This window comes from Saccopteryx leptura, chromosome 5, assembly GCF_036850995.1.
Source record: "Saccopteryx leptura isolate mSacLep1 chromosome 5, mSacLep1_pri_phased_curated, whole genome shotgun sequence".
Classification (NCBI taxonomy): domain Eukaryota; kingdom Metazoa; phylum Chordata; class Mammalia; order Chiroptera; family Emballonuridae; genus Saccopteryx; species Saccopteryx leptura.
Window position 1 is genome coordinate 105,028,111 of NC_089507.1, and position 23,932 is coordinate 105,052,042.

General features: G+C 38.4%; 1 protein-coding gene across 1 annotated transcript in view; it reads right to left on the reverse strand.

Annotated features, from left to right (window-relative positions):
- The window catches only part of ITGA8 (integrin subunit alpha 8), a 248,220-nt gene that overhangs the window by 78,500 nt on the left and 145,788 nt on the right, over nucleotides 1-23,932 (reverse strand). The window contains exons 14-20 of the mRNA XM_066385213.1: nucleotides 13,296-13,341; nucleotides 10,295-10,402; nucleotides 5,451-5,506; nucleotides 4,876-5,030; nucleotides 3,152-3,289; nucleotides 2,594-2,661; nucleotides 1,067-1,214 (exon numbers count right to left, since the gene is read on the reverse strand). Of these exons, the coding sequence (XP_066241310.1) occupies nucleotides 1,067-1,214; nucleotides 2,594-2,661; nucleotides 3,152-3,289; nucleotides 4,876-5,030; nucleotides 5,451-5,506; nucleotides 10,295-10,402; nucleotides 13,296-13,341 (719 nt within the window). The remainder of the gene's footprint in view (nucleotides 1-1,066; nucleotides 1,215-2,593; nucleotides 2,662-3,151; nucleotides 3,290-4,875; nucleotides 5,031-5,450; nucleotides 5,507-10,294; nucleotides 10,403-13,295; nucleotides 13,342-23,932) is intronic.

Below are 23,932 nucleotides of genomic sequence, written 5' to 3' on the forward strand. Positions count from 1 at the left end.
CAAAACAAAAACCGTGAGACTAGAGGTGTGAATAGAGAATTTTATATTCTCGATGTTTTTCAATGCCTATAAAATACTATTATGACCACAGTTTGTTAACATCTCTTCAGAGGAATTATTTTTCATTAAATTATTTAATCATTAATGTGTTCACACTCTTCAGAATAGGTAGTGCTTGGAAAGTCACATGAATTTAATAAATTGTAGTTTAGTGAGCAAGTCCACCTGCAGGTTGTTAAGCAATGCCCACTGTGCCTAGCTCTGTGTGAAGGGCTGTGACGATGGTGAAAGAATGTTAAACTTGGTCTGTGCCATTAATTGTGAGTCTGCACATGTCTGAAAATGAGGTACTCTTTCCATTATCCTACAATGTATTTGTAATGGTATTTTAGACCAAATGGTTATAAACACAGCAGAACCTTTGGATTCTCTGAGTGGGAAGATTCGTGTTCTGATAAGTAAAGGAAGACTATAAAAGCATCCATGTCAGTTTAATAAATAGCAGCACTGCCGGACTGGCAAATGACAAAGACCTGGCTTTTCTTGGTCCCAGTCCCAAAAAAGGTGGACCACGAAGAAAGAAAAATGAACGTGTTTCCTTTCTAGTGCCTGTCTAGGTTGTTATCAGTGCTCAGCTGGGATTGGCTGGACCTTCTTCCAAAAGCTATAATGAGAACCAGACCTCCTCAGACCTGCTTGAAACTTAAAGGAACTCAAAACAAAGCCCTGAAAATAGCCAGTGGTGGTAGGAGTCAGCTTGTGAATTTAGCTGATAGATCCATCAATTGGTAAGCTGATTTTTTTTTCCATCTACTTGTATTACTCCTCCTTGCTTCAGCTCTCAAACTTTGGCTGATTTATCTTTACACTATGGCCAAGAAAGATATTAATACTGTTTAAAACCATCCCCCTTCCTGGTGCATTGCGATTATGATTAACACAGTAAAGTGCCATTTTCTCTTTTATTGAGGAAGAAGCTGTCTGCTAAGATGGCTCTACTGAACGTGGATTTGACTTCCAAAGTACACCTAGCTCTTTACTACTTCAAATAATTGGTGGGCATTACCTTGTAGCTGCGCTCAATCCCAACATAATCTGCCTCTTCTGGTATTATCACGAAGAGTTCGGCTTCATAGGCTCCTTCTCCTTCATTTCTTGCATTGATTATGAGCATAAGGTGATTTTCATCTCCAATGATGACCTGATGCTTATCTCTAGAAATGCAGTTTAATAGGAATCATTAGATACTGTACTTCTCTGGATTCATGGGTGTTTTATTTAAGGCCTTATCTGGGAGAAAAAGACAAAGTGTAGAAATGCAAGACTGGGACTAAAAAAAGATGTATGGTCATGAAGGGATGGTGAGAAGAATCAGAACCCTGTCTGGGTGGAAAGAACTGGAAAGCATTCAATGACGTGCTGGTAAATGTTTGACAACCAGGTCTCAAAAACAAAACAAAACAAAACACAACAAACAAACTAGAAAACCCCCATACCTATTTGTAGCATTTGCTGATTCCAATCCTATGAATCCTCCCACTGTGGTCAATTTCAAGCTACTAACGTATTTAACAATCTGCCAGAAAAAACTCTAGCAAATTTAACAATTGGCTCATAATCCAAAATGAGCAGCTCCAGCACATCTCTGAACACATTTAGCAGGAAGTAAGATGAGCAGAGAGGCAGGGCTTAGAAACTCAGTGGGGGAGACGGGGAGGGCAAAGTAAACAGTGAGAGGGAAGAAAGAGACAGACACAAGATGACAAATAGCTGATTGAAGATTGTGAGCTATTTTGAGGAAATTTAATTCACTCCCGAACTTCAAATTGAACCAACATTTGAAATGCCTATTTCCCTTTTGACCCTTAATCAAAGCCATTGCTTTGAACACTGGCTAACTTGTGAAGTTTAGAGAAAGCCTCTTTGTGAGATATCAAACAGTTTCCAAACACTGACAGTGAGACAAATCCTGGTGGGGATGGGGTGAAGAAGCATGAATCTGTTTTTTCCCAGCATAGATGTTTCCCATCTTCATTTTTTTTCCATATTATAATGCAACACAATTACCAGTGCTGGTCTGGTGACTTTGATTCTTATTTAACTTTGTGACACCTTCTGCTTTACTCCACAGAGTGCCATTACATTTTTTTCCTCCAGCAAATTAAAGTTGATTTTTGTTTGGACAATTTTAAGGATGCCTTCCAACCATGGGGTGCTGTAAAAAAAGTTTCAGCCAAGGTGTCGATGGAAACAGCCTGTCTCTGAATACTTTGCCCACAGAACTGAGACAAGCAAATACAACCTGAACCACCCATAGACAAGTTTACTTTGAACAAAAACATTTTTTTTTAACTGCTGCTGAAAGATGAAACAGCCCAGGCAAAATCTTAGGATGTATCACTTGATACCAATGACAAAGAACTGACCCAAGCCACAGGCTAACCCAAAGTGTAGCCAAGCTCAAGAATTTCATGCAGTGTATTTTTTTTTTGTAGTAGTAGTAGTTGGAAGTGTATACTTTCTCCAGAGAAGCTTTAAATAAACACCTGTATTCCATTAGATAAAATGTACAAGTTTATTTATTTAAACTTACGGTCTAGCTGACAGCTTCAAGTCAGGAATGCACATGTTGTCTTCTCCGCAGTCCACCAGGATGTGAGCCTGCATTGTGTGCAAACACACATCAGGAATAATCTTGGAAAATTTGAATCGCATCATTTTTCTTGAAAATTATGAATGATTCCACAAATTAAACCAAAGCTTTCATTTCACTAGGCATGATTCTAGAAGCCCCATGTTAGGCACTAACCTCCCAATATAGGCTAATTTACATAATAGCCCAATTCCAATTCATTCTGAAATGTCTGTAAAGAATGTGACTCTGGCAATGTTTTGAGGATTACGAGCTGCACTGCTTCCATTACAGCCACATTTTGAACAAATTAAATCTTGGTTGTACAAGGGGATGGGCTTCTGAAAACATAATGATGCAGTGTTTCAGGAAACATGTTAGAAGAAGCTCCCAAATGTTACATGTCTGTGTGCAGGAATGAAGACAAAAGAGACTGGATTCCAATTTACGGTCACAAGGACAGTGCCCTTGGCCTAACTGAGAATACAGTACATCATCAAAGATATGTCACTGACCTACCTGTTCAGTAACAACGTTTTCCCTGTAATGGTTCAATATTGGTTTCACCTCCAGGCCTTCCTTAAAGGTGGATTCATCCAAACTATAATTCAAACTAATGTTGATTGGAGATAATTTATCTCGGAATTCAGTTTCATCCTGGGGAAAATAATTAGAAGCTCAAGAAAGGCTTTGTGAATTAGCTGCAAGATGTTAGTCTGTGAAAGGCACTAGACTTTAGTTAATGAAAGTGAATGATGAAGTAATTATTACTCCTGCGAGCTTATGCACACACTGATTGATGTGGTATATAGTAGCCAGCTTAATTAATACATTTCAGAGATGAATCTTTTTTTGTAAATGAGAGGAGGAGAAATAGTGAGACTCCCATATGTGTCCTGACCAAGATCCACCCGACAACCCCCTCTGAGGCTGGTACTCTAATCTAATCAACGGAGCTCTCTTCAGTGCCTGGGGCTGATGCTTGAACCAGTAGAGCCACTGGTTGCAGGAGGGGAAAAGAGAGAGAAGGTGGAGAAAGAGGGGGAGAGAAGCAGATAGTCGCTTCTCCTGTGTACCCTGACCGGGAATGGAACCTGGGATGTCCATATGCTGGTCCGACCTTCTATCCACTAAGTTGCCTGGCCAGGGCCGAAATGAATCTTTTAGAGCTGTGGCTTCACTGAAATATATGCTTCTAGAGGTAATCTTCAGGTTCTCCAGATTTCAAAAAAACTCACACAGATTGGTCAAATTACAAAGTAAAAAAATCATATTTATATATGTAATAAGTGTTGAAAGTTTTGTGAATTGAGATTTGTTACTTTCATGAAGTTGGTAGAATTTATAAGCACACAGAACACCTTATACCAGTGATGAACATACCACCCTTCAGTTGTGTGCCAATCAAGGTCATAAGGAGACTTAAGGGTCATGTGCCCATCTTTCTAGAGTGTGTTTGTAAGCTTTCTCCTCACTAAGTAAGTCCATTAAAGGAGGAGACAAAATAAGAAAGAATGACAACAACCTCACAAATGGTAAGAAGATGAAATAATTGTGGTCCTGGCCAGGTAGTTCAGTTGGTTAGAGCCCAATACCACCAAGGTCGTGGGTTTGATTTCTGGGAGGGCACATACAAAAGACCAATATATAAATAAATGTATAAATAAGTGGAACAACAAATTGATATTTTTCTCTTTCTCTCTCTAAAATCATTAAATTAAATAAGATAAAAAAGGATGAAATAATTGTGTTCTAAATATTTTGGCTTTTTAAATTTCACAGTAGGTTTGGTGCTGTTGTTAAAAATTTACTGCTTTAAATATATAATCATAAATGACTTGTAATAAAGGCTTTGAATGCATACACGTTCCCCTGAGTTGGCTCTGAAATGCACATTGATAAAATCTGGCCAAACATACTCACAGAGGAGAAACACTCAAATAAATTGTGTTTAACATTTATGTTGTTTTGCGGGGGAGGCAGTCAGAAATGAAAACCACCTGAGTTAGTGCTATTGTCAAGATCGTGAGCAAAACGAAAAGAAGTCGTGGGAATCAACAGCAACACATCTTTGAGCCAGTTAGCGGAAGTCAGGCTCCAGACGGGAGTGTGTGGCCTTACAGTATCATTTCCTCCCGTAAAATGAAAGTGGGTGTGGATAAGGAGGATGGGTAGAGGGAGAACAACGTTTAGAATTTGGTTTTGGATGTGAGAGGCCAGAGAGGTGATTCCAGAACACTTACTCGCAGGTAAACCATAAAGTCCTGGCATTGGCGGGATTTCTGCCGCTTTATCACCAGAGGAAAGATGATATGTGACTGACGGTTATCCAGGAAGAGTGTGCGTTTAATGGCTCCTTTTTGTTTCAGGGAATCCAATTGAACCTCAGCAGTTAGGCCTAAAGGAGAGAAATGAAGAAAACATAATCAGTAAAGGAAAAGAATTCCATGAATGCAGTGCTTTATCAGAGCTATGAGTTCCTGTTTCAACTTGCTTACTCAGGAAACATTTTTTTCATAGTTGGGATCCAAAACAATAGAGGCACTAAGAAAAATTTTATGGAATACTTCCCATGCTAAAATACTAGTTTTTAAAAGTACAAATCGTCATTCCCATCCCCCCAATTATTTCTGTTTTTATAGATAATACTAATACCAATTATTCAAGTAATGTTTAAATAGAAGTTTCCATAGATACACTAGGAATCTTGGTATTAATGAAGGGCTCATTTAAAGTGTTATGTGGTCTATGCCGAGAAATGCTTATAGCTGACTTCTCTTAGTATACTATACGAGTATAAGAATGAAAGCATGCTCACCTATTGTGTTTGAAATGCTCTGGCCTTCTACAGATGCACATACGCTTAAGGAAAAGCTATGGAAAATAATAGTCAATAATCCATTGGTTAATAAAGTTTTGAATTGGAAGTAGAACTTTTCCTTTACTTGACTCCAGATGAATGAATACATTGTTTTCTTCTATATGTCCCTTATTATACACAACTAAAAATATGCATATATTAATTTATATTTATTCACTTATATTTATAAAAGATATATACATATCCTACCATAACACTAATACAATTAAGACTGGTGAGGTTAGCTGATTTAATCAGTGGGTTGATCAAATATTTGTTACCTTCATTCAATAAATGAATATCTCTGTGTGCTAGCGAGTGAAGGATTGGGCACTATGGCAGGGGAACAGTTGGTGGTAGAGCCTGGAGACAAGCTAGAGCATGACCCCATTTGAGGAACCTGAAGAAATTCGGTGTGGTTCATGCATTAGAGCAAGATGGGGAAGGGGACAGGGCTCTGAAACTCAGGTTAAAGAATTTGGATTTAATCCTAAGAGGCATGGAGCAATGAATCCACATGCCTGCTCTACTTGGAAGGAGAGGAGGCACTTGCTGGAAGGAACATAAGGAGTGAAGGGTGGCTGTCTCAAGCTAGGTAGGCTCCATGATACAGTGTATAAAGACAATAAAAAGAGGTGGATGTGTACGAGACACTTGATAGTCTTGCCTCGAACATAATCCAGAGAGCTGTCTGCCATCTGTGTAGGATGACCTGCACTCGGGCCTGTTCTGTGGCCGCGGAAGGAATAAGAAACGGCCAGTTGACTCCACCTGACTTTGCTAAACGTGCTCACCTCCCTCCTGAAATGCCAAGCTCTAACAGTCAGCATTTGAGATGGGGTCTTTACACATTTCTAAGAAAGTAAAAATATAAGAAAATACTTAAGCATGATTTAATGACAATCTTAACATTTTTTTGCTGGTAAAATACATAGTATGGTTAGAATATTTCTACAGAACCCAAAAGGAATAAATAACCCCTAATCATACTTTAATTATGTGTCAGCTTCCTGTGTCAAACATCATGAAAATGTGTCACATCTGGGATTCATCTATCTACAGTGACCTCAGTCAATGTTTCCCTTCAGGGTAAATAATTTGCCACATGCCATTAAGCCAAAGGTTTCCTGAGATTTCTCCATTATTACAGCATTTTTGGCACTTCCCCAGAGAAGTCACCAATTCCAGCCCATGTTCACTTCAATTACACATATCCAGGGAAGATGAATAGGTCGTCGCATCTTTAAATTTCCTACCAGGTTTAGCTTTCAAAATTGGGATTTTTTTTTTCTGTGTTCAACTTTTTGGGAAGTGTTTGGTTACTGAATTAAGCTGTGAACTATTAATAATAATTATTAATTCAGTTAAAATTTCAAACTAGAACTTAGGATCAGTGTCAATATGGTGTATTATATATAGTTTGAATAGGTCTTATTGGAACAAAAAAACAAATCAACTCAGCCTCTTTATCACATAAATTTTAAGTTGAACTGTGTATCGTGCTTCTGATATGTAAGAGGCAGGAAAATCCACTACAAACTCTCTAACACAAGACCTAATTCAAGGCAAGAGTGGTTGGGGCCCTGGCCAGTTGGCTCAGTGGTAGAGTGTTGGCCTGGCGTGTAGAAATCCCAGGTTCGATTCTTGGCCAGGGCACACAAGAGAAGTGCCCATCTGCTTCTTGACCCTTCCCCCTCTCCTTTCTTTCTGTCTCTCTCTTCCCCTCCTGCAGCCATGGCTCCATTGGAGCAAAGTTGGCCCAGGCACTGAGGATGGTTCCATGGCCTCTGCCTCAGGTGCTAGAATGGCTCCAGTTGCAACAGAGCAATGGTCAGATGGGCAGAGCATCGCCCCCTGGTGGGCATGCCAGGTGGATCCCAGTCGGGTGCATGCAGGAGTCTGTCTGACAGCCTCCCTGCTTCTCAATTCAGAAAAAATAAAAGGAATGGTGGAATAATGATTCTCTGATACAACATTCATTGCCGTGGATCATGGGGAAAGAATGAGATAAACATGAAGCAGGACTTAAGTAGCAATTCATTGTTCAGTCTAACCAATTAAATCTCATTTCACTGATAGTAAATAGCAGATTTTACATGAAGGTAGGCAGGCATATTTGAAGTTTCTTTTCAGATTTGAAACATGGATAATTATTGATTTTTAAATTTATGAAATAAAAACTTTATTAATTGAACTGGCTTTATGTTATTTCTAATATAGAAATTCTAGTAGCAGATACTTTATAAAACTACACTGTTTGAAAGACAGAAATTCTATTGATGGAGGTGAAGAACTATTTCAAGGTTAGAGTTTATCTGTTTTTAGCTGTACAATACAAGGTTATATAAAATACAGACCAAGATTACAGAAAAGAAAGTCAACCAGTACATTTTAACTATTTTAGGAAAACTGTGCTAAATTCTTAGAAGAAATTAAAAAGTATCAGAGAAACACATTTTAGACTGAACCAGATATTGACCTTTCATTTTCTAATGCTCTGAGCCCCTATATAAAATTTTTGAATATGAAAACAAAACATTGTTCAGAAAATGTATGCAAGAGAATCACATAAATTATAGAGGCATATATTATATATATGTCCACATAAGTTGCATTTTATTATAATAATATGATTCAATGCAACAAAGAAAATGGTTCATGAAAAGACATTTTTTTATTACAAAGTAATATTCTTTCCATAAAATCAGGTAGATCACATACTCTATTAAACCCACTTAAATTTTATAAAATTACTAAAAGTTCTTAGAAAAAATTATCTAGAGTGAAACAGCACTTTATATCAGAGTGTGCCACAAACATATGCTTAAAAGAATTCAGCCTAGAGTCCATTCAGCTGTGAATGAATGTGAGAACATAGGACTGACTGTAGGGGAAATACTGAATTTTTAACACTCGTGTCTGAGTAATTCTCACAACTCATTTCATGTTCATTTAATCAAGCCAGGGTAAGGATAGCTGCTAGCCCTTTTACATATTTCCTTAGATCAAGTTTTCATTATAATATCTTAGGTTTTAACCCATTTAAAATGTGCTCAGGACATTTTCCAGCTTCTTTCAAAAGCTGGTTAAGGAGAGGACAGGCCTTTAAGAATGGCCAGCTCTCAGCAAAGGATGTTTTCCAAAGAATTCTTCAGGGTCCTCTTCATCCCCTACCCTCCACCCTCAAAGGCTCTGACTTCAGTATGAATTCCTATCCAAAGGCCATCAGTAGCATGCTAACATTGGCTGGACATACTGTAACTTCTTGGAGTAAAGACTGCATTCTGACATTCTCAGGAACCGAGTATACCGCCTAAGTTAGAGCACCTCTCTGGAAAATGAGGGCAGATCTCACACGTTCCAAGTATTTGTTGATTTATCAGAGGATATACCCTGCTGCCATTACCGAGGAAGACAGACTTCTGATCCTACATATTAAAAACAAAGTGGCATTTTTTTCGGGCTGTTTTACAATCAAGTTCCATTTTGTAGTCCCTTTGGATAACAGGCAAGATTCAAAAGCAACACTTTCAGAAGTTGTATAAAGCCATGCTTTCCTATGGCACAGGCAAAGGAACCATAATTCTCCTGCTATTTATTCCGGATGATGAGATCACGGCCACAAAAATAAAGTTTAAGACACAAAAATCTCTATTTTGATAATGTTTACCTTCTGTCTAACTGCATATGCTAAGTTAGAAAAATGACATCTGTTTTCAGCATAGGAAATCAAGTAATTTAAACCAAGCTTACTATTAAAGAAAATAAGGACATTGTATATATCTGAAAAATGGTATCCATAGTATACACAAATGCAAAAGTTAAGGCATTCTATTATATTTTCAGTTTGGTTAACATTCTTTGATTATGCCAACAATTTAAAAGAGATCTCCAAGATTTGTTTCATTAGGAACTTTCCCAAATGCTTTTACTGTATACAGCTGACTTAGAATAAGGTGAATGTAATGCCGGTGGCCGAGGCCAGGCAGGTTCACATTGGATTCGGGCAGAACTGCGGAGCCGGAAACCGTTGGGCCATTCCAGTTTATTAGAGTCTCCCAAAGGCATCAAGCAAGCAAACAGCCACTCAAGGAGGCAGCAAGCAATTCGCGCTGTGGGAAAGTACCCATAGCCTATATAGGCTGTACACACAGGGCTCTCTGCCACGTGCTCACATGCTAATCATGCAAAGTGCTTACCGCCAAAAAACAGGTGAGCAAGCCTAACCACAGCTGTTTTCCCTACAGTAGTGGGCATTAGGCTCCCTAACCCCCATACAGTGTAACTTTGGACTCTACAATTGGGTCTTCATATCTGCGGATTCAACCAACCACTGATTAAAACAGTGTTTTAGATCTATAGTTCGAAATCTGCTGTTGAGAATGCAAAAACACAATCTACGGTTAGTTGAATCTGAGGAAGTGAAACCTGTAGATACAAAGGGCCAACTATATTTATTGAAAACAAATCCATGCATAAGTGCACCTGCACAGTTCAAACCTGTGTCATTCAAGAGTCTCTTGTACTTCTCATACCACCTGGAGCCTACAGATTGGAGAATTAGCCTTCTGTGATAAGCTGACAGCAAAAGATCAGCATCATGGCATGGGTGCCCGCTTTTTTTTTTTTTTTTTTTTTTTTTACTTCTTGCTACTCGAATTTGATGCACAGACCTGCAGCATCAGCATCTTCTGCAACTTTTTTTTTTTGGAAATGCAGATTCTCAGGGCCCACCCCAGACTGACCACCTCAGGAACTGTGTCTTCACAAAATCCCTGTGTAACCTGAGTGGACTAACTCACCAGGCCACCAAGGTTGTAGACTCTGGAATCTGGCAAGTCTTATTTTCCAGGTTGATAATCATTGGGTGCAGCAGAAGCTGGGCATCCACTGTCACCACTGGTCTTGCTCTGTAGGGAGGAAACACAGGATTTAAATGAGCCACTGAAGTCACAGGCAGAAGCCCACTCCACTTCTAGAGGCTATTGCCAACACGACTAGCCTTTGTGCTAAGAATTTACCTCACCACCTGAACAGGTGTGCACCAGACTCAACCAATTACATCTGGGAGCTGGTGAAGACAAATAAGGAACGTCCTTGGACAGCCGCCTTCACCCACTTGCTTTGTTTATGGAGTGGGTTTGTGGGATTTTGGCGAGATTGTTGTGAAATACTGCTTTGGGATCTGCTACTATGTCTACATTCACGTTTGAGGAAGTACATCATTCTATGGTCATTTGTGTCTATAAGTACTTGAGTTTTTGAATTTTCTCACCTTATTGGTTAATGATTTTTTAGTTTGATGCACTTCTAGCCATGCTTTGCAGATTTAGCTTCACATGGAGCAGTGGTTCTCAATCCTGACTATATAATGTAGGCATCTAGGAGCTTTAAAATCGGCGCTAAGCCCATGCCTTGCCAGAGGCAAACTGACTCAGGTCACTCGGGTCAGGACCAGGCACTGGCATGTTAAACCTCCCCGGGGATTCTAACGGGCAGCCAAGTTTGAGGAGAGGGACTAACGTGAACGCAATTTCCACAACCCATAACCAGATGAGAATGTAAGTCACATGGAAAGGAAACAGGACAATTTTTAAAGCTCAGTTTCGAGAGATGACAGCTGGGAGCCAAGTCTTCAGCTGACAACAGGAATCGATTCTACACTCTCTAGGTTTTTCTCTGACAGGTGGGAGGGCTATGCCTCACTCAGGGCAGAGTGTTGTTTAGGATATCACTGTAAACAATTTCAAGACTGCAGCCATGGGGCCTGCTGGGAATCTGGCTGAACTCTGTTACCCTCTTTATCTACACTGTGTTATATTACTTTGTTTCCAATATCGTGTTAGTTCCAGTCCTCGGAAAGGCAGATGATAAGACAGGATTAGACATGTAAGACATTTAGGGGGCAAACATTGATGAGAAAAAAAGGGTAGGGAATGGAGGAGGCTGTGAGCCAGGGCCCAGACTGTGATGCAGGCTGATCGCTGGGAAGGAGTGAGGGAAGAGAGGGTATCCAGAAGAAAGTTACATCCAGGGCACAGGGAGCCAAAGTTGCCTGTTAGAGTATCTCCATGTCCCACAGGAGTGGACCCATGTTTATATCCCTGTTGTGCCCGGTAATTGACTGGGAGTAGCTCATGGAACACACGACCTTGGCACAAATGTGGTGGTAGATTCAGAGCATAGCAGCTGGATTGCGAGTCAGTTTTACTCCATAAACTCTGATTGGCACAGACTCGTGGCCAAAACAAACACAGCCTCATCCTGGTACTTTGAGTGTTTCAACCATCTGACTCTCTATAACCTGAACTGGAGAGTGGCTGGTATAAATCAGTCCTCTGAGTATGTGTTAGGACCAGTGAAGAAGAAAATCTTACCTACTTGAGGGAATCTAACTTAATAATGTACCTGGGAGTTCAGCTAGGTTAGCAATATGTGCCCAGAACACCTGCGTCGGCTCTCTGCTTTCTGTCCTGATATCTTGACCTCATTCCCATAAAACTTTTTTAAGAAGAAAAAAAATCTAAAAATTTTAGATTGTCTACCAGTTACTATTCTGTGTACTTTACATGCAGATCCCCACTTAATCCTTTTAACAAAAATTATCTTAAAGAGTAGTAATCCCCTTTTTATAGATGAAAAATCAGAGGCTCAGAAAGTTACAGGAACTTAGCCAAGATTATGGATTTTGAGTGTGTGGAAATGGCCAGGTTTTTGAAGCAAGACCTGTCACTTTTTTTTTTTTTTAAACCTTTCACATTTGAGCTGTTGTTCAATGTTTGCTATTGGAGCCTATGAATTCCTGATATTTTCTATTCTCTAACTTAGTGTCCTTACTTGATTGTAGAGGCCAAGGGACATAGTAACATTCTCTCACCCCATAATCCTTCTCTATAAGAACATTTTAATGCATTCTAAAGCAAAGGGAAGCATTTAAATATAGTTACATATAAAAATGTTTCATTTTATAAGTTCTGCTAAGATTCATATCTTATTTAAAATTATGTTAGTAGGGGATGAAAGTTTGACCATGAGGTATAATAATAAAAAGACAGAGGGATAAATAAGGAAATAATTAGAGCAATAATTCCTCCAAACTTTAAAAGAGCATTTATATGTTCTCCAAAATAAATCATACAGATATATTCCTTAAGGTAAAACTAACAGCAAAAAGGAAATGTATCTGAAATAATTAGAAAAATACATCCATTGATAGATGCATAAAGAAAGAAAATGTGGTGTATAAGTATAATAAAATATTATTCATCTATAAAAAAGGAAATCCTGCCATTGAAACAACATAGAAGGCCCTTGAGAGCATTATGGTAAGTAAAAATTTCAGACAAAGACAAATACCATATGATCTCATTTATATGTGGAATCTAAAAAATATTTTTTATTTAAAATACACCAAAAAACAAACATAGATACAGAAAATGGATTGGTGGTTGCCAGGGGTGGTGCAGGGTATGTGGGGCAGGCGCAAAATAGGTGAAAGTGGTCAAAAAGCACCAACTTCCAGTAAGTCCTGCAGTGTAATGACAGCATGGTGACTATAGTTAACAACACTATAGTTAAATATTGCATATTTGAAAGTTGCTGAGAGGAGATATCTTAAAAGTTCTCATGACTAGCAAAAGAAACCTATAACTATGTGAGGTAATGATGTAACTAGACTTACTGTAGTGATCATGTCACAATATATACAAATATTGAATCATTATGTTGTATGCCTGAAATTAAGATAATGCCACGTGTCAATTATATCTCAATTAAAAAAATTTGCATACACCAACCACATACCTATAAACAGCTACTTTTCCTGTTCCAAATGCACCCACAATTAAATCTAAAAAAGATAAAAACACATGCACAAATTTTATAAAAACAATGTAAACTCATCATCATAAATTGCACATAGAGCATCCTGAAATGTCTATTGCAGATTGAGAGTCATAAAAATAAAAATAGAAAATTGCACCATTTTTGAGACATTTTAGAAAGGATATTGGAACTTCACTGTAATTGTTCAATATGACAGATAAAACAGTAGATCTCAAACCCTTCTGGACTTGGGAAGGCCAACTTTCTAAAAATGCTTAATAAACTCATCATAACACACACCATTTCTCCATTTCTCCCACCTTCCAGATGCAAGGCACATATAGTAAGGAAAGCAAAAGGGAAAAAGCATGTGCATGATGCCTACTGTGTACCAGGCTCTTATACGTATTGTTTTATTATTCTCCTACAAGCAGCAACCCTATGAGGCAAGTAGTACTACCAACAAAGTGGGACGTTTTGATTGTCATCTTGATGTAACCATTTGCTCTTTACAAATAGTGTGAATGGTAAGTATGCTTTTGACAAAGTGATCAGTAGTATATGAAATAATAGGTATATCATTATAAAGGTCTTAAATAACAACAACAATAAATAACATATTGGACACTTACTATAGGGCCTATAGTATAGGCTATAAATTTTTCTAAAAGATTTATTTTAACTGATTCCTAAAAAGAAGCTAGGAAGCCTCTATTATTAGCACAATTTAGCTGATGAGTAAACAGAGTCTTAAGGAAGCTAACCTATAAATTCACTAAAGTCCGCAGAACTCTGGGCTAGCAGTACTGGACAATAGAGCAACTTTAGACTATTTCACGGTTAGTGCTCACAATGATCTCAGCAACTGGCTAATATATAGGCAGAACTGTGTTCTTCTTAATCTAATTTCTAATGGTTATTTTTGATGGATGCAATCAAACACAAATAAAAATGACAGTGGCTAATTATGCGGAATAAAGTTTAGATATAGAAATGAGAACACTGGACACAGTAGAAATTATGGCCACAGAGGAAAACTTTAAACATATAGTTGAAACAATAATTGGTTAATTCTAGTAGAATGGAAGTAAAAATGAGAAAAAAAAAAAGACCACTATATTTGACCACTCCATATAAAAAGAGCAGTCAAGGAATTAAATTGGTTTAATGGAGTTTGCAAGGAAAATGATTTATAGTCACATTCCTTTGACACTCACCCTTCCGGGCCATAGAAACGGTGTGAGACTGCAAGCAGCCATGCTTCTCCTTGGAGGGCTCCTTTGGCTGGGCCGAGATGGAGAGTAACTGTATGATAACTGGGGACAATGGCTATCACACCTTCTTTACCCTTCAAGTGGGATGATCAGAGGCATGTACCTGCCTGTCTCCCAGATTTCCCGAGCTAGACAGAGCCCTGGTGCCCACAATGTCAACCTCTTTATAATAATCTTTTGTTACATCCTTCCTTTCTACATCTCTCTTCCCTTCTCCCTTAGCAATGTTTTCTTTGGATTATTTCTTAAATAAATTGCTTGTTTTCTAATTCTTGTTTTAACCTTTTGAATAGTACAGATGTTCATGTACGTCCTCATGCCTCCTGACCATCCAGATGGTAATAAAAAGTTTTATTTTATAAATGTTTAAGGCAATATTTTAAAAAGGCAAATGTCTGTTCTTCTTGTTTCCATAAATTGGTTATCAAACAAACATGATTTTAAGTTAATAAAACTGGAACTAGAACTAATTTCATTTTTTGTTAAAAAAAACTCACTCTTGGGAGTCAGCAAGCATTAAAAAAATGCACTACTCAAAGGGTTCAAGTCTGCTCTGGAAGAAGCCAACCTAAGACATAATAATTCTTGTTAAAAATGTTTGTTTAAAAAAAACTTCAAACATCTTCAGTAATAAAACTATGGTCAGAATGTCTCTTCTTTTATCAATACAGAATCCAATTTGGATAATAGCCCAGGATTGGACTCCATATTTCAAAAGATGTGAGCACTAATGTTCAAATAACTCAAATGAAGGATCTTGGTATCCATAAAATTAGAGAACACACTAAGAAAAGAGCAACAACTTGACCAACTATTGTTCATGGAATAAAATATTCTTTTCCAAGGGTTCCAATCTTTGAAGCAGAAGCCAAAATTTCTAAGCTACCATTTTAAAAAATCATATCCAAATTTAAACTTTTTTCACTGTTTTCACATTTTACTCTGCTATATTTCTCTTCCTATATATTAGTATCTTTTTACTATGTCAGAGGAAAAATAATTATTGATTTAAAGAAACACGAACTCTGTTCTTTCTATGTAGTCATAAATTCCAATATTTAGACAAGTGTAACACAGGTGGTCCTTGGTCTGATCCATTATCTGTTGATACGACACCAGACAGGAAAGTTTCATTATGAAAAACTGATTCAAGCGGAATTCTGTGCTTTGTTTTGGGCTCTAAATATTTATATACCAAGATTAGACATTTTATAAATAACACGAACTGTAAGAATTGGCTTTCTGGAAATGACAAAGAAAATAGGATTATAAGCTCTTTGAGGGCAGGAATCTTTCTTTTGGTCTGCATAATATGAATACTTTATGGGATAGGATGGATTGAAATAAGATAATCTTTGCATCTACAGTACCAGGCACAGAGCCAGATTCAGAGCAGAGATTTATAAATACCTGTGATATAGGGGGATAAGAAATAATGAGATAATATCCTAAAGATGAGAGGGAGGACAGAATAAGACAATTAAGACAGCCTAATGTAAACTACTTTAAATTCTGCTGGATTTTTGCATGTGCCATTGAGGGTATTCACACACACACACACACACACACACACACACACACACACACACACTCCAGAGTCTAGAAAATTCTAGAAAGTAATATAGTAGCTGCACCATAACTAGATTGTCTTTATAGATGAGAAGTTGACAAATACCTTCCTAATGGTCAGGAGCAAGAGGCCTTTTCCTTAGGAATGTCAATTTCTGTGCCTTAGGGTGGGAATTTTCCTACTCTGGAAAAATAAAATAACTGGCAAAACAGCCACAGTTTTCTTCATGAGAATGTGGCCACAATTATTCAGAGGCCAAGAAAACAGTTATCTACCACAGAAGTATGTTTGTCTTTGAGACACCACCTTGGTGTTGTGCCTGCTGGAAAAGGCTAGAAGCATTTATGCTCCAGACCTGAAAACTCCCAGATGTCCCCAGGGAGGAGAGTCGATATGTTGATTTGTGTTCGTAACCAGGTTGTCCTTCTAAAATATGTGGTTTGTTTTGATAAGTAGTATACAGTTTCCATATATTTAATATATATAATATGTTTCACATACATACATACATATATTTATATTTGTATATATATACAGTTGTTCTTATGAAAAATAATATAATAATCAATAAATAATAATATAAGAATAAACTTTGTGTTATGTACTCATAACTATAAAACTAGCTTTGTACAACCCTGTATATGTGTACATATACACATAAACCCATAATGTGTAGGGACACACATGTACACCTATATTATTTTTTGGTTCAAATTAATGGTCTTATTTCCATCTTTAGCATGATCAGAGGAGTCCAAAACACACTGACTGTCGTACATGGATATAGAAAGATTTGAACTATATGCATTGAGGAAGGGAAGGGAATTTCTTTTCATATTAACATTTTCTTATTTTGTGGTTTCTGAATAGTAGAAACTAAACATACTTTCCCTCCCAAAATTAATTCAGTGTGAACTAATACAACTTTTATGATCAACCATTTATCTTTAAGCATAAAGACATACACACACACACACACACACACACACTATTTTAAATCTTGCATAATTCTGTCATGTTTAGGAATTTAAATGATAATCAGAAAAGAAATTTTGGTACTGATAGTCAAATTCATAGCTCTTCAGCTTTCTCCTTCTCTTTGGGACAACAAGTCTTATACCATTACCTAATATTTACTTTCTTATAGAAATTTCTTAAAGGCAGATTCTGAAAACAAACAAAAATCTGTGCCTTTCTTTATAAAAAGACACCAATTATTTTCTTGGAAAAAAAAAAAAAAAACTAGCAACCAAAGTTGGTTCTTCCCCCTTAATCAGAAGCTGTTCTCTAAATTCTTGAGTCCTTCGTTAGCACCTCACATTGCCTGAGAAATAGTTTATTTTCCTTTTGGCTTTTGATGGAACAACTGAGTACTTTTAAGAATACAAAAAGGGGACATTAGCATGAATGCAGGATCAGTTGGCAAGAAAAAATAACCCTAAAAATGTGAGGTCATGGGAGATGCATTACACCTCCGTTTTGTATTTCATTTCTCCTAAATTGTTATTTTTAAATGAAGAATCAGAGAAGAGCCAAGATTTTTAAGTGGTGGTTGGACGATAGAGTCAGATTTCATTAATCTAGGAAGAAACTTTTGGAGTTGGAAGAAGTTCTGTTTGAAAACTTCAGCTTGCTTTGCTTGTAGATTTGATGTTTGGGTTTCGGTGGGCAGGGTGTGGGAAGAAACAATAAAACCTCCCCAGAGGAAGGGGGCCAGTGAGGGGAGGTCTGCAGGAAGCGCAGTGACAGGGTGAAAGAGTCGCCCAGCATCCTTCCCTGGAAGTCGCCATGGCCACCCGAGTGCCTCCATTTCATAGACTCGGAGCCTCCTGGTTTGCTACCTTCTTCCTTCTCATGTTTTACTTTCCCGTCTTGATGAGAAATAGACTAATGCTGAAGTCTGTTGCTGAAAATGCCATCAGGTACCACACTTTTTATTGTGGGAATTTTAAGAAATGAATATTTTAAAATAATTCTGGATAATGGGAATTGCCATAAAGAACCTCCAACCAAATAAATGAGAAACCTGAGAATGTAAATCTAACAATTGATGAAAAAATTACAATTATTCAAAAGGGAAGGGTTCTTTAAACATGATAAAAAAATATAGAGGTCACAAAGGAATTTTAAAATTCAAACCTTAGCAAAAATATCTGAGCAAGCTCGAAATAGCAGTGAAAGAAACAGGGGAAGATGTTTATAATATATAGGCCTTATCAAATGTGAATATTTTTCAGTGATTAAAATAATGTCTGGTAACTAGTAAAAACTAAATGTTAATTATTATTATCAACTCTAATTCATAATAAAACTCATATAAATCAATAATAAAACTATAAATATTCTAATACATAGATTATAAACAGGAGGGGGGGTGAACACACAGTACAGTGTACAGAGATGTGTTGTTGACAGTTATGTTAACCAGTGCCACCCTAATAAATTCAACTAAAAATATTGTAGCCTGACCAGGCGGTGGCGCAGTGGATAGAGCGTTGGACCGGGATGCTGAGGACCCAGGTTCGAGACCCCGAGGTTGCCAGCTTGAGTGCGGGCTCATCTGGTTTGAGCAAAAAGCTCACCAGCTTGGACCCAAGGTCGCTGGCTGAAGCAAGGGGTTACTCAGTCTGCTGATGGCCCCACGGTCAAGGCACATATGATAAAGCAATCAATGAACAACTAAGGTGTTGCAATATGCAACGAAAAACTAATGATTGATGCTTCTCATCTCTCTCCCTTTCTGTCTGTCGGTCCCTGTCTATCCCTCTCTCTGACTCTCTCTCTGCCTCTGTAAAAATAAATAAATAAATAAATAAATAAATAAATAAATAAAATATATTGTAAATAGGTAATTCACAATAAATCAATAAATATATGGAAAGTTCTTCAACCTCAGTAGTCACCATGAAATACAAATAAAAGGAACACAGAAGTATCATTTTTGATCTTTCAAATTGGAAAAGATATAAAGATTAGGCCCTGGCCTGTTGGCTAGGTGGATAGAGCATTGGCCTGGTGTGCAGACATCTAGGGTTCAATCTCTAGTCAGGGCACACATGAGAAACAACCATCTGCTTCTCTGCCCCTCTCTCTCTCCCTTCTCTCTCTCTTCTCCTCTCGCAGCCAGTGGCTTGGTTGATTTGAGCATCAGCCCCAGACAGGGATTGCTGGGTAGATCCTGGTCAGGGCTTCTCTATCTCCCCTTCTCTCACTTCAAAAAAAAAAAAAAAGGCTGGCCAGTTGGCTCAGTGGTAGAGCGTTGCCCCGGCGTGTGGAAGTCCCAGGTTCCATTCCCAGCTGGGATACACAGGAGCAGCACCCATCTGCTTCTCCATCCTTCCTCCTCTCCTTTCTCTCTATCTCTTTTCTCCTCCCCCAGTCAAGGCTCCATTGGAGCAAAGTTGGCCTGGGTGCTGAGGATGGCTCCACGGCCTCCGCCTCAGATGCTAGATTGGCTTCAGTTGCAATGGAGCAATGCCCCAGATGGGCAGAGCATTGCCCAACTGGATCCCTGTCGGCTGCATGCAGGAGTCTGTCTCTCTGCCTCCCTGCTTCTCACTTCAGAAAAATACAAAAAAAAAGAAAAGAAAAAAAAAGATTAGTACTAAGCACTGTTGGCTAGAGAGCCAAGGACCAAGAACTCATATGCTCTGTTTGTGGAGTATGAATTGGCACAATTAAAAAAAACTTAATTAAATTTATTGGGTAACAGTGGTTAATAACATTGTATAAGTCTCAAGTGTACAGTCCTATAATATATCATCTGTATACTGCACTGTGTACTCACCACCCAAAATCCAGTCTTCTTCCATCATCATATATTTGACTCCCTTTACCCTATTCATTTCCCCTCTCTTTCCCCTCAGGTATCTGCCATACTGTTATCTGTAACTATGAATTTGTTTTGTTTGTTGCTTTTTGTTTTATATCTCACATATGAATAAAATCATATGGTTCTTGTTGTTTTCCACCTGATTTATCTCCCTTACTGGTCTCAAGCTCCACCCATGTTGCTGCAAATGGCAAATTTCACCATTTTTTATGGCTGAGTAGTTGTATATATGTACCACGTCTTTATCCAATCCTCTGCTGAAGGACACTTAGGTTGTTTCTATGTCTTGGCTATTGTGAATAATGCTTCAATGAACATAGGAGTACATATATCTTTATGATTGTTTTCAAATTTTTTAGAAGAGAAATTGCTGGGTTGTATAGTAGCACTATTCTTAATTTTTTGAGGAAACTTCATACTATTATGCATAAAGCCTACACCAATTTACATTCCCACCAGCAGTTTACAAGGGTTCCCTTTTCTCCACATCCTCTCCAACACTTGTTATTTTTTGTCTTATTGAGAATAGTCATGTTAACAGGCATGAAGTGGTATCTCATAGCGGTTTTGATTTGCATTTCCCTTATAGCTAGTGAGGTTAAGCATCTTTTTATATGTCTGTTGGCCATTTCTATGTCTTTGTGGGAAAAGGGACACAACTGTCCTATAAGACAGTTTGGTGATATGTGCGACAATGCAAACCTCTGACTGGCATTTGCACTTCTAGGTACTTAACCATAAGGATATATTGGATAATTGTGCAAAGATGTATCAAACAAAAGCTAGCTTTCTAAGCATTTTAAATACACTAATTCTTTTGTTGCAGCATTTCTGCATGGAGAGGCCAAGCGTTAAACCCAGGCTGTCTGGCTACAAAGCCCACACTTCTAACTATTTTATTGCTCTACCTTCCAGGAGCATATCTAGAGGATATTTTTCCTTTCTTTAAAAAAAAAATTTAAAATTTAAATATACTACAAACAATAAATTTCATTCTTCTTAGCATCCTGTTCTGAGAGTTTTGATAAATGCATCCGGTCATGTAAAGACCACCACAGTCTAGAATAGAGCAGTTCCATCATCCAACAATGTTTCCCATGCTGCTTTTTTTTTTAAATTTATTTATTTTTAGAGAGGAGAGAGAGACAGAGAGGGAGAGAGAGAAGAGAGAGACAGAGAGAGAGAAGGGGGAGGAGCTGGAAGCATCAACTCCCATATGTGCCTTGACCAGGCAAGCCCAGGGTTTCCAACCGGTGACCTCAGCATTTTCAGGTCGACGCTTTATCCACTGCACCACCACAGGTCAGGCTCCCATGCTGCTTTGTAGTGAAGCCCGCCCCCACCCCAAGCTTCCATATCTACTAATCTGTTTTCCCAAATGTCATATAAATTGAGTCATTTAGTATGTAGCCTTTGGGTTCTGGCTTTTTTCACTCAACTTAGTGCATTTGCGATGCATCCATATTGTCGTACATGTCAGAAGTCCATTCCTTTTTACTGCTGAGTAGTACTCAACTGTGTGGATGACTGACGGTTTGCTTATCCACCTCTGGCTAAGGGACAGGAGTTATTTTCAGTTTATGGAAAGCCATTATAAACATTTGTTTACAGGTTTTTATGTGCCTCTGGCCTGATTTTGATATGTAAATTATCTCATGTTGAGCCTCTCTAGCACGTTTGAAACCCTCTTTTAAATGCAATTTTTTTATTTCAAGAGAAATTACTGAGTAGAAGGTATAAAAATTAGGAATTTTAAACTTGTTCACTTTGCCACTGGCTTCCTAATGACTCTGCACAAGTCATCATTCATTGCCATGTATCTCTGATGAAGTTCTCAAGGTTCTCCAGATGAGAGAGCCAAGGGTTCAGCAGAACGGGAGTGGGTCCCATAACTATGCTCTCTGCTCTGATTTACAACCCAGGACTTTTCTTGGCCTCTTGAATAAGCTTTACTCCTGCAGGGTTTGGCTGTTCTCTTGCCTCCATGGGATAACCACTTTCTAGCTTTACCCTTGGCTTAACCAGACCTGGACATCAGCCTGCTCACCTCCATGACTCAGCTGCCTGTGCCTGTGGTCCACAGATTTCTGGCTCCTGTCTTGGCATTATTGATGCTTACAGCTCATAGCATCACAGCTCATAGCTCCAGGCACTTCTCATCCAGGCTCCATCTCTGGTAAGCCTCTTCCAGCATGAATGAGGGTTGCCAAGTAATAGTTGTTTACCTAGACCCAACCATGGTCTGTTCACTTTCGTACAAGAATGGCGTTAAAAGAAATGATGGGATTAAAGATAATGTGTAAAATGGTGGGATTAAAGATGTTGTGTAAATATGGAGATATGGACTTGCAAGTGGGTTCTGAAATTGGCTTAAGTGTTTGGCACTGGAAAAGGAGTTCATGTCCGTGGGAAGTAGGCATTTAGACAAATCTCCAGAGTTTGGCAAATGTGTTACCTTAAAAATAGACAGAAGCAGCCTTTCTTCCTTGCGTTTTTATTGCAGCATGCAAAATATTACTGGGAGGAAGGTTCTGAGTTGCAGGAGAAATGTTTGAAAAAAATGCGTGATTTTACCCCCCCAAAAATAATAATCCTAACCATCTGTCTGAAATGCTTCCAAATAAACTCTGAAGAAAAACATTTATGAGTTGGAACATAGTATTAGGTTGCAAAACTCTAATTTACTCAGGGTTTATTTTCCTTTAAAAAAATATTCCACCAAAAATAAGAGTGAAATATCAAACAATGGGTCTGCCTTAAGAAAATAGATATTTTTTCGTACATGATTAGCATCCTGCAGAAAGCACCTTCCCCTCTCCTATTGCCTGATGCTCAGTTGTTGCACAATTCCATGTCACTGTATCAAAGGCTTTTCACTTTGTCCTTGTCCTGGCCACAATTACAATATGTGTGCTGTCCAAACAGTTGCTCAAAATCCTGGAGAAAAATTTGTTTCTCTAGGGCCAGTCCTATTTATAAGGGGCTGCCTGCTGGGAATGACTGCAGAGAAGATAAGAAAAACCTGATATCTCACAAGACACTCCTCCTGCATCCAACCTCACAAAATCCTATGATAAAACCTTGTGAGACTTGATGAGTTTACTAAGTGTTATGGATTGAATTGTGTCTCCCCAAAGTTTGTATGCAGAACCGTAACCCCCCAGTACCTAGAATGAAGCTCTATTTGAAGATAAGGACTTTAAAGAGGTAATTAAGTTAAAATGAGGTCATTAGGGTGGGACCTAATTGAATCTGACTGGTGTCCTTATGAAAAGAAGAGATAAGGACACAACACACGCAGAGGGTAGACCATGAGAAGACACAGGGGAACTATGGTCATCTATAAGCCATGGAGAGAAGCCTCAGGAGAAACCAGCACAGCCCACACCTTGATCTTGAATTTTTAGCCCCTAGAACTATGAGGAAATAAGTTTCTGTTATCTGAGCCACCCAGTTTGTGGTACAAGAGATCCACAAATAATGTCTTTTTGTTCAAGGCTATTTCGTTATAGCATTGATGAGATGCCATAAGAAATTAGCTCTTTTATTTTCTTCTTTTTCAAGTGAGAGGAGGGGAGATAGAGAGACAGACTCCTACATGCACCCCGACTGGGATCCACCCAACAACCCCATCTGGGGCCATGTTTACAACCAAGCTATTTTTAGCACTTGAGGTGGATGCTCCAGGAAACTATCCTCGGCACCTGAGGCCAATGTGCTAGAATCAATTGAGCCATGACTTCAGGAAGAGAAGAGAGAGAGAAAGAGAGAGAGAGAGAGAGAGAGAAAGAGGGAGGGAGGAGGGGGAATGGTGGAGGAGGAATGGTCACTTTTCTTGTGTGCCCTGACCGAGAATTAAACCCAGACAATACATGCTGAACCGATGCTCTACTCTGAGCCAACTGGCCAGGGCAGAACTTAACTCTTGTTTGTATCAATT